Genomic DNA, 12,771 nt, shown 5'->3' on the forward strand with positions numbered 1-12,771 from the left:
GGTATATAAAAGCTTATATACAAATGTTCTACTATATATATAAAGTTTGTATACAAATTTATTAGCTAGATATATACTATTTATATACAAGAATCTACTTGTACACTGATAGCTGTAGGTATTCACGCAGTAAATAAAAAAGACGGTTATATTTGTTTTTAAATCAATTAAATTCAGAAGTCAGACTTTATTTTATTAAGAAATCTTTTTATAGTTTAATGTAAGTACAAGTCAATACTATAGATATTAATTTAATTCAATATTTATAAATTTTATTTTATTATTGGTATAGTAATATACTTTTTTATTTTTTAGATTGTCGGAAAAATAGCGACTTGGGTTATATTTATGGTGATCTTACAAATAGTGCAAAGTGATATTAAAAGGTGGTCACGTCAAACATCAAACAGTGAATGGATCCCACTGGCGAACCCCAGAAATAATCAAAAAAGTAAGAGTGAAGTGTTGATGCCATCAATATCAATAGCTGATAGAAGTATAAAGCCAGCTGAGCAAGTATCTATTTTGTCTTTATCACCCACATTACAACAACAGTATAAAAATCAACTGTTACAATTACAAAAAACACAAGAGAGTATTCAAAAATTATTATTACTTCAGCAGCAGCTAAAGACTCAACATCAACTTTTACAGGTTATTTCTTAAAAATATTAATATTATCTGATTATTAGCTTAACTATCTGATTATCTGATTGATTATCTGATTAACAAGTTCTATATAAATATATATTTATTTCATTTAAGAAAATTATATTATTCTACATTTTTTAATTTAAAAAATTTTAATCAGTAACAATGATTTATCATAAGCTTAAAATTTTTTTTCCAATAATAATAGTTAGTGATTTTTCAATGATAAAATAGTTTTCTGACAAACTGTTAGTACAGGAATTTAAATTGTATAATTCTTATAGAAATAATAATAATTTGTTTGAATAGTCTCAAGCTTACCAGCCGAATAGCTTTATGAACACACATGATGAAAAACAAGCACTTCATCAGAGTACAATAAGAAATCTTCAAACTCTTCCAATTTTGGCACCAGAAGTACTTATATCAACAGTTCCATCTGTAAAAGCATTACCCCCTTTATTTCAATATGAAAATTTTCATTCGTCGGGATTAAATATTAAATTAAATAAGGAACATCAAAATCACCACTTGATTTTAAATTCGCCAACAAATTCTGAACAAAATAATGGTCAGACTTACGATGAATTAATATCTCAAAATCGTCATGAGAATAGTGGAAAAAATTATGACACAAAGGAGAAAAGTCGCTATGAGATGATACACAGGTTTAGAGAACAACCATTTCAAATGAATTACATAGCTCCAATGATGAATTCGGCGCAAGAATCAAACAATAATCCACAAGAGGCAAGCTAAAAGATTTTTTTATTTTACTGATTTCATTTATTTTCATATATTCTTTTAAATATTAACTTAAAAAATAAATTTCCTTGAAAAGTTAATTTTTAGTGTTTTTTTTTTAAATAAAGTAACTACATAAATATTTCTAAATAATTTAATACTTATAGATACATAAAATTTTTATTAAAATTTTCTACAATAATTTCCTTTGATGTGTATATTGAAAATGTTTTTCTTCTTTTAATTTCTATTAAATATTCTCTAAATTTAGTTTTTAATAGTAATAAACAAATCATTAATTATATCAATACAATAATTAATCTTGGTACTATCATAATATTCTATTAATTATTTCTATTCGATATTAATACAATATTATTAAATTTCTTTAAAAACATTTATTATATGAATATAAAAAATAGCTTTGAAATTCTATGTATTTCATTAATAAATAATTATATTTTAATTTTTTATAATTGATATATAATATTATTATACATCCCTATATATATATATATATGTATATATATACATATATTTAGATTCAACTTGTATACGTGCCAGCTGAAATTTTAACACATCGAGGACCGGTTGAACTGCAGAAATCTCAATCAAGAAAATATCCTGCTAAATATGACCAAAATCGTTTAGAAATATCTTCCACTTCCTCTCCAGTTCATAATGCATATGAACAAGAATTTTTTTCTCAAATACAAGAACATATCAAAGGGAAAAATCAATTTTCTGATCCGGAAAGGGAAAAAGATACAACTAAATTATATACAGATCAAATGAAATTGGAAAAGCAAACACACTTACATGAACAAGTAGTTAGAAAAGAAGAAGAAGTACACAATTTAAGAGAAGCTGAAAAAAAACAAAAGGAACTAAAGAACATAGAAGAAATTTCAGATCAGAGAGAATTATATAAGTTACAAGATATAAAAAAGAAACTGGGTCAAGATGATAGAAATTTAACTGAGTTCCAGCCAAAACAAGAAGACAAACAAAGTGGATATGAACATTTATTTAATTATGTAAACATTAAAGAACTACCACAAAAACAAGAGAATAAACACGATTATGAACCCAAAACTGGAACAAGATCAGGTACAATAAATAGTGCAAGTTTTGATATTAATGGAACCGAATCATATGAAACTAAACAGCCAAAATCTCAATCTCAATTACATGATCAGCATTTAACACAGATTGCAAATAAAATTTCAAAAGGATTTAAATCTCGAACTAAACCAAGAAATAAATTAAGTAATTCTCACAGTCAAGAATTATATGAATTAAGAGACATACAATTAACTACTCCTTCTCCAAATCAACCACCACTTTCTATTTATACAAAGGTTGATATATCAAGTCATTATAATTATCAACTAATTGATGTTTTGAAAATATTGAAAAGTAGTAAATCAATAGATGTGCTTGATGATTTTAGTACAGATAATCCTACTTTATTTGTTGGTCCTAAATATTTAGATCCTACAGTTGGTTATGCTAAATTTGATTTACCATATTTATCTTCAATTGAAAACAGTCCGATAGAGAAGAAAGTTGATAAACTTCCTTTTTTTGTTGCACCATTAAGTTTTGATCCACCTTCGGGATATTTTAAAATTCCATTTCCTGCTCCACATATCGGGTCAGTTATAATCAGTAGTGTAGAAAATTTTGAAGCGATATTAAAAGAAGATAAAAATTTAAATATAACATATTTAATACAACCGAATTCTTATTTTGTAAATAATAAACCTATAATAACTGATGATACTATTATGCCAATGTCTTATTTACAAAGATCCAGTACATCAAAATATGACACATCATCTTCCCCAATTAAATCAAGTATGAATTGGAAATTGATGGAATTTTATGAAAATATACCGCCGACCGAAACATTTTCAGTAAAAAGTGAGCCTTCTTATAATAAAGAGCGGATGCCAAATAATAAATTAGAACAAACTTTTGCAAATAAAAACTATTACAATTCAAATGAAGCAATCACAACACCTGAATATCATAGTCAAAAATCAGTTTCAATATTTCCATTCGAACAAACCATTTCTCAGTCAATGTCTTTACATCAAGAAAAATCAATAACAAATCACAATGTCAAACCTCAGTTTATTAATTCCAATGTAGAGCAAAATCAACAGAGACTAAAAGATGGCCATGATTCAGAACAATATAAGCAAAACAATGAAAGATATATTATTGATCCGAAGGGACATGCAGTAACTAATATGCATTATTTAAACCCATCATTAAATTATGATGAAGATACACAATATAATCTATCTTCTCATTTACCAGCTATTTCGCCACAGCTTCCTGGTTTAGTTAACGCACTCGTTGAAAAATCAGACTCGTTAAGTATTTTTCCACCATCTACAACTGCAATAATAATGCCAATAAATACAACAGAAGTACCAACTACGTATAGGTCAAAATCACGATACAGGTATATATTGTCGAAACATATAGTTAATTGAATTTTTAAAATTAATTATTTAATATATATAGATTTTAAATGTACTCAGTTCATTGCATTTTTATTTTTATTATAAAATTTTATATTGAATAATATTACTTAATATATAATAGTTATTATTTTTCTTATCTGTATATAGAAGTATTAATAAAAATTCAATATTTATTCAACATTCACTTTATATTATTAATTATTATTAATTATTAAGAGAAGTTTATATATCAACAAATAAAACAACATTTTTTATTATAATAAAAATTCGTTCATTAATATTTTTAGAAGTAGGCCTACTACATTAAAAACTATAACTACTACCATTCCTTCGTTTTTAAGAGGAAATTCTGATAGAGGAAGAAAACCATTGACAAGATCTAGATCGAAATTCATAACTACAACAGATCAATATTCAAAATTATCTTCTTCAAAACATAATGAACAAGATAGTTACATACCGAAAACAACAATTGGTAATCAAAAATATAAACATGGAGAAAATAAAATACAAGAATCTACACAAACTCAGGTTGGTACACAGAAATGAAAAAATTTTTAATATTTTCATAAAACACATTAAATATATAGTATATATTTGTATATTTAAATAAATTACGTTTAAGAAATGACAATCTTTTTAAGTAATTATATTTATATAAAATAATTGAATATAGAAATATTTTATTGCTGGAGATTAATATTTTTATACACATTTTATTACAGATATTAAATTTAAATCATCGAAATAAACAAGATTCTTATAAAGAATTTGACTTACCTTCGTTCGATTTAAAAAACATTAGTTCTCAAATTTTGGATAATGTACATGCAAATTTAAATATTTCTTCGTCAACATCAAATAATTATGCTACATCTACAATTGTACCTATCGCCAGTACTTCGCCAGATCATATGGAAATTTTTGATTCCACATCATCGTTACATGATTTTGAAGACATTCAAAAATCTACTCAAATACCGAATCATCAAACCTCTATTGTGTATAAACAAGTAAATACCGAAGAACAACCAATAAATGCATTTCGCTATAAGCCACATGAAAGTAGTTCTATCTCATATAAAAAAGATTCTTATTATAAACCTGAAAAAATGGAAAACATTATGTTAGAACCGATTGTTACCACTGAATTATCTAATACACAAAGATTACATCTGCAAGATTATTCACCAGTTTATCACTCTGTTTCTGTTAATGATCAATATGAAGAAAAGGGTACTTCTAAACCAATTTATTATAAATCTGATAGTAATAATAATAATAAGGAAGAACCGCCATTTTTTTTGCCTATCTCGGAAAATAAACACAAAGACTTTGCTTACAAAAAAACAATAGTTGAAGCAGTATCCGAGGTCAGAAACAATATTGTCATATACTTTACTCTATATTACTATTATTAGTTTAGTCAGTGAAATTGTACTGATATTATATTTTAAATTATATAAAAATGATTAATTATTTATTTTCTAATTTGGATTGCTACAAATAAATTAATATTTGCACAATTTATACATTATAAATAAAAACAATAATAAATAAATAAATTTTTAAATATAATTTAATAACAAAATATATTTATTTTAAATAATTTAAAGAAATTGCTGGCTATACTTATTTAATAAAATGTTTTAATTAACATAACTTGTAAGATATATTGTTTATTTTAAATTTATATTATAAACTACAACATTGATATTAGATTCATTTTTGTATGTCGTTTATTTGCACCCTTATAACTGTATTAAATTTTTAATGATATATATATAATTATGTAATAAAAATTAAATCATCCTATTCAAAGTGAGAAATGTACGTGAGTTATGTACATTTTTTCCTCTACTTTGTAAATGTATTATGATTAAATAATCGTCGTATATTTTAGGCTGCGGATACAATAATAAATATGACGATAACAACAACAACGGAGGTACCATTAACAATTCGTTATCGCGGTCGTAATCGTTTGAATGGTCGCACAGAGTTACGCAAAGATTCGGTTATACAGACGCAATCAAATGGATCTCAAGATGAATACGTACACTTTAGTGCTGTAAATATAAATTCGGCAAAACCAAGACAACGAATAAGATCGAGAACACGAGTACAACAAATTGATCATAAGAATTCACCAATCCAAACAGATGGTCCAGAATATGTGAGAATTCAAACGGCATCACCTGAACAATATACAATTGATAACACTGCCATAACACAATTAACAAAGTTACCAGAAACCGTAAGCGAAAAATAATATAACTATATACTATAGGAAGACTGATTTTCTTTAAATATACATACATTTAAATGTTATTAAATATTACTCTTAGTATGTTTTTGTGATTGATTTATTAATGTTTATAATTGTTTTATTGTTATGTTTGATTTCATTCTATTTTGAATAGTATTCCAATTGAATAATAATTTGTTTTGAGTGAATGTAATTTATTCTTTCTAAGTTGAAACCAAACAGTTAATTATATAAAAATGGGAGTATAATTAAAAGAAAATTGAGTTCAAAAAAAGAAAAAATTAATTTGTAAAGTTATTCACATCATATAAGAAATTTAAATAAAATTCCATTGCTTATTTAAAGTAATGTAATTTACTGATATTTAATGTAATGTGATTTCCTGATATGTAATGTAATGTAATTTACTGATATTTAATGTAATGTAATTTCCTGATATGTAATGTAACGTAATTTACTGTATAGTTTCATTCGAAAATAATTCATTTACTTATTTACTTTGTTAGTTTTTCATATTCGGAATATCTTAAATAATTTTATTATAAACCAAAAGGTTAAAATATATTTTACTCAAATTTTTTTTGTTATATTAATATGACATGATAATAGTTCTTTAATATTCAACAATTTACTCATATACATATACAATGTACTTATTAAATACTTCCGTGGTTATAATTTTGTAAGATCTCTGCAGGAACTTTAGAATAATAGCTTTGTAGGAACTATAGAACTAATTTTTTACTAGATATATATTAAATAGGAAAAAGTAATATCGTCTATATTCTTTATAATTTATATTTATTTATATGAAAATAATTTTTACTTTTATATTTAAATATTTGCATTTAAATATTGTTACATTTCTTGTCATTTAATACAAATTATTATATGTTTTAGATTACTGTTTCAGCAGATGGTACAACAGCTAATGAATCAGATCAATCACGAGCTCAGTTCATAAAAAATCGTCAAGATATGTATTTTGCAACACGTCGACCAATGATTACTGCTCGTATAACAACTCCACCTAATACAGACAGTCAACGCGTAAATAATTCTCGAATTGGCGGAATGTGGGTAGGGGAAATGAAACTCTCAAAATCGCGTAGCAGATTACGCAGACCTGGTATTAAAAGACGTACAACTACTACAACTATAAGTACAATAGAGGCGAATGAAGACTTATCATTGGAAGAGCAATTATCAAAGACTGTATCTCACGAATTACATGATATAGTAAATATGCAGAGTAATTATGATTATAAAAATCCTGTTCTATATGACAAAAATACAACATCTGTGAAAATTACACCGAAATAGAGGAAAGAGTTAATCAATGAAAACGTTAGTAAAGTTATTTGAAAAAAAATTAAGTATGATAAGTATTTCGAAGAAAATACACTTTATAAATATACATTATAAATATTTTAAAATAAAATAAAATGAACCTTTAACTCAATCTAAAATTTTGACTCTACTAATTAAAATTATGTTATTTAAAAGATAATATTTCTAAGTCTAGTATAATCTCGAAATCAAAATACAATTTAATATATACCGAATTCATTTTAAAAAGAAATAAACTAATTAAAATAGTGTGTAAATGTATGAAAATAGTAACCATTATTTTAAATTCGGTTTAATTATAAATTATCTTTATCCTATTATTCTATTTTCTATACTATTTTCTATTGGCATACTAAGAAACATGTAAATTAATTTTTTTATATTTTCACCATTTTAATTTTATCACACTTAGTTAACAAAAACTATGTTCATTGTTTTGTAATGTCTAATGTGACTAATTAATTAACATTATCTACTTTTTAGTTAAAATTTTAAATTGAGATTAATGATTTGTTTCCATTATTACAAAAGTTGATTTTAATAAAAAGAATATGTGACAATAATAAAAGAATTACCCATATTACAAAAATGTATTATTAACGAAATTTAATATTAGTCATTAATAATATAATTAAATAATTAATTTATGGATATATAATAGATATTATAAATGTTGAATATATTATAGATTATAAACAAATAATTGTTATAAAGTTTTTATTTTTTATAAAAGGAATAATATAATACATACATTCAAGTATTGCTATATATATAAAATAATTATATTATAGTACAATAACAAACAAAAAATCAATATTTTAGTCGTTTTATATAGAAATACTGATTATTTATTTTAGTATCCTCAGGAATTTTTATTGAATTATGGAACTGCACAAAATTTTAACCGTCATAATTATGATCAAACACAAATAGATGGTGATTTACCACACCACTATCACTCTACGCCAAGTATAGTAGTAAGTACTGGCCGTTCAGTGTCTGATATTTATGGAGCAGAAAGCCAGTGGTCAACTAAACTCACAGACAATTCGTTTCAACCGAGCAGCTATTCCCTCAATCAAGAAATAAATGAATCAAACAAGTCTTTAAATGAACAGAAAAAAAAAGATACTGATAATCCACAGGAAATTATAACTGTATCATCCAACATACCTTCTATTACTGTTTTTGTCACATCTAACAGTAATAATATTGAACAAAAGCAAGAATCACTGTCACATTTCGATGAATCTGTCCTAAATAAGGATATGATGTCCGATTTTGGAAAAAAAATGAATAGTAGAGATGAAATTAATAATACCATAATTACACCTGCAGTTGCAACTTCCACTCGAAATACTATAGAGTCAGATTTAAATAAAAATATTAGTACAACATTCAAAAAGGTAGAATGACTGTATCAATATTTATTCGTATATATTTTATTTATAGATTCTTAAAATATTAATTAAATTTTTCATCGATAGCGGTTTAAAAAATTATACATATAAATATGTATATAATTGTATATAATTAGTAATTCATTATCGTATACAAGAATATTTATAACGGTCATGGATTTATAAAATGATTTATACAATAAATAATTAATAATATTAAATGAAAAATAGTAGTAACCAAATTTTTCAAATTTTGATAAAATTTTACAATATGAAAAAATATTCTCCTTTTTTTGTTAAGGAATTAATTAGAAACATCATTTTTTACTTAAATACTAATTCATATTTTTTTTTTATTTAAATCAAAATATAATTTTTATTTTTATATTTATTAAATGTTGTATTATGAAATTGATTATAAATTTAATATAAAAGAAAACAAATTATCGAGAATTATTACTATTGAGGAATTGTTGTTATTCACATTGAAGTATATATTTTAACTTATTTCGATTTATATTGTTATAATAAAAATTATGAATGTATTTTTTCATATAAATTATCTGATATTTTTTATTAATCTAATTTTATCTTATTTTTTAAGTTCGATTTTAATGCTAAAAGAGATATAGTTAAAATGATTAATTTGATATAAGGTTCATAATACTATTTGTATGTGCTAACTACTTATTGAGTTTAACTTTGAATTACTAAAATATTGTTTAGGCAGGATTGAGAAGAAGACGTATTCGTGTTCGAGTAAAATCAACAGGATCGAGATCAGAAAATGTTCCTATTGCTGAATTTCAAAGTTATAATACCCCTTTCAATAATTTATCACGAGAAACGAATAATTTTCACATTTTTAATAGTATTACCGAACCAACTACTATAATAAAAACTATAGTAAACCCCACTTCATCTTTAGTAGAATCCAGAGAAACAGAGAATTCAATATTTCAAATGTCATTTGATAAATTTTTAGATAAAAAGCACATCGATAGTACCACACTGCTCAATAGAGCCATTACAATGCCAAAGAAAATTTCAAATAGTTCATGGACAATTTCCACAATAATTCCAGAAGCACAAAATGAAAATTTAACTATTATAAAAGATAAAAATAACACAATTGAGAATTATTTTCAATCATCAACTAATTTAACAAACACAAGTAATATAGATAAGGATATTAATAATAATCAATTACTTATAACAACAGAAAAAGTGATTCAGAATACTGACGTAATTTTTACTACAAGTATTAATCAGATAAGGGTATCTTCTACAACACCAAAATTTGAAGAAACAAATAATAATAACGGGAAAAATATAATTCAACAAATAAATCCAGACGATTTACACAAATATTTTAGTACAAAAAGTCCGATATTTAATGTGTATTTTCGGAATCAAGACAAGCTTCAGAATTCTAATTTTAATAATGATAATATAGATTATCCGAAGAATCATAGAAGTAAGTGGAGTGAAGTACGACATCTTTCTGATAAAATACTCTTTAACTTTACCAAGTGGAATGATAAAAGTCTGAATCAAATGGAGGGGGATGGATACATAAATCAGAAAAAAGAAGTTAATGAGAAACCCTATAATGTTAGTGCTACTGATTACGTAAATGCTATTTTTGAAAGTATTAAAAGTGCTGACGAGAAACAGAATCAAAGTGCCAAATTGGAGACTCCAGCAATATCAAATCAGAATCAGGATAGTAAATTATTTAAGATTGAAGAAACTTCAAATTTATCTAAAAGAATTAAAACTTCTTTAAATAGTTCAGGTGTATCCGAATCAGAAGTTAATACTAGCTCAGAGCAAAATAATACTTCAATAACTACAACTTTAGAATCTATAACATTCAATCCAGTTGTATCATCTGTGACTGATAAAACAATTGGATTATTAAAAAAAATACCTTTTCAAACAAATTTTGGAAAAATCCTAAAAATGTCGACTACAACAAAAGTTTCGCATATGACTGAAATTTGCTACCGCGGACACTGTGTCATGTCTAAGCCCAAAAATGAAGATTCTTTGAATTGAATATATAATTATAAAAAGTAGATCTAAATATTTTATTTTTCACGAGTTTTAATTATATTAAAAGTTGACACTAAATTTATATAATTCTATAATTCCTTCAAATAATTTTATTTAATATATGATATGAATATTTCTATTTATTAATTTTTAGTATTTTTAATTAACTCAAATATTATTCTTAAAATATTAATTTGAGTATAAGAACTGAATATAATATTATATGTCTTTGTTTAATACTAAATACTTAGTTTTATAATCTTGTTTTAATACAAGATTATACAAAGATTAATAAATCATCTATAAAATAAAAAAAAATCTTAAAAAAACGCTGTTCCATAAAAATTTAAAAGTATATACATCTAATAATTCTTTATTTGAATTTATTAGTGTATATGTACGAGGAATAGTATTATTTTTTATTTTAATATATTTAATACAGTTATGAAAATAATAGTAGGATATGTATTGTCAAATATAAATCATCCTTTGATAACTGAATAAAATATGAAAAAAAATTATTATTGATGATGCTTAAAAGGTACAGAATGAGTGTGACAGCTTGTAATATATATGTTTTTAATAAAATTTATTGCAAGCTGATTTTAGCGAAGAAGATGTTTAATGCAACTTTTATTTTATCTTAAAATAATTTTGTTCTTTTTTTCTGTATTATTATAATTGGTTTAATTTAAAGTTTGAATAGCAGCATTATCATAATGTACTTAAAATATATTTTTGTTTATTATTTTTAATAATTTGTGAAAATGTTAATTTATATTTTTGTATATAATTTAAAAAGAAAAGTATTTTTGAAACATATGAGTACTTGGCTTTTATATTTAACTATCTGAAATATATTGATGTATGCACGAATTGTGAGCTGATTCAGCTGATATATGTTTATAAGTCTTATATTCTTATAGTTTATAAGTTATTATAAGTCTATTTAATTATAATATATAAGAAGCAATAATTATATATGTGATTATAAAAATTATATATATTTATTTATAAAATAAATCTTTTATTTAATTATATATTTTTTATTTATTTCAATCTTTATTTTTATATTTTCTTGAAAATACTGATGATAATATGACTAAAATTATTTTACTTAGATATATAAAATTATTCTAAATGATTAATTTATATAATTAATAATTGAATGTAGCATTTCGCAAAATTAATCTATTAAATTTATAATTATATAATCAGTAAAATACAAAGTATTAAAATTATTAAAATATACATATGAGTAATTATTAGTTAATCAATTAAATAATTATATGAATTGGCTGAATTAAATTTAAATAAAATTCGAAATGTTTTTTATATATCGATGTATTTTACATTATATTAGATAAGCAATCCTAATGTAACAAACAGTTTACTTATTTTAAATTTTAATTACAAAAATATACAATTCTATAAATCATAGAAATTGGATATTGAATTAATCATGCACACAATTTCAAATGATGTGTTATAAAATTGGCGTTAATGCTGATGAATCTTTATGAACACCTTCTTGATCTCGAAATCCTAATGATATACAATAAGGGCTAATTCTTGTCGTGGGGAGATGTAATGATGATCTGCAATATAAAAGTGATAACCTTACATATTTCAGGGCAAGGGAGCGACTTCCCGACTGAGAATCTTTGATTTCCTTAAACGAGGCTACTATTAATGAGGTTAATGATAAGGTTTTCATAACTGCCGCTAAGTAGTATTACATTATTTAACATATCATTTTAACTGTAATAGCCATCAAGTATCGTTCAGAATGCCTATTTAA

The 12,771-nt window shown here is 23.9% G+C and overlaps 1 protein-coding gene across 1 annotated transcript; it reads left to right on the forward strand.

Annotated features, from left to right (window-relative positions):
• Positions 1-348: 348 nt before the first annotated feature.
• On the forward strand, positions 349-11,013 carry LOC105366706 (uncharacterized). The gene is made up of 9 exons (XM_011505239.1): positions 349-654; positions 961-1,401; positions 1,938-3,871; positions 4,181-4,424; positions 4,619-5,266; positions 5,797-6,150; positions 7,063-7,481; positions 8,375-8,918; positions 9,639-11,013. The coding sequence occupies exons 1-9, from the start codon at positions 349-351 to the stop codon at positions 10,971-10,973; spliced, it is 6,225 nt and encodes a 2,074-aa protein (XP_011503541.1). The 3' UTR covers positions 10,974-11,013.
• The last annotated feature ends 1,758 nt before the right edge of the window (positions 11,014-12,771 follow it).

This window comes from Ceratosolen solmsi, unplaced genomic scaffold (genome assembly GCF_000503995.2).
Source record: "Ceratosolen solmsi marchali unplaced genomic scaffold, CerSol_1.0 scaffold93, whole genome shotgun sequence".
In the NCBI taxonomy this organism is placed as follows: Eukaryota; Metazoa; Arthropoda; class Insecta; order Hymenoptera; family Agaonidae; genus Ceratosolen; species Ceratosolen solmsi.

Coding starts and splice junctions, on each gene's coding strand:
- LOC105366706 (XM_011505239.1), top strand. CDS start 349: ATGGTGATCTTACAAATAGTGCAAAGTGATATTAAAAGGTGGTCACGT. Junction 4,425..4,618: donor AAGAATCTACACAAACTCAG/GTTGGTACACAG, acceptor ATTTTATTACAG/ATATTAAATTTAAATCATCG. Junction 6,151..7,062: donor TAACAAAGTTACCAGAAACC/GTAAGCGAAAAA, acceptor TATATGTTTTAG/ATTACTGTTTCAGCAGATGG.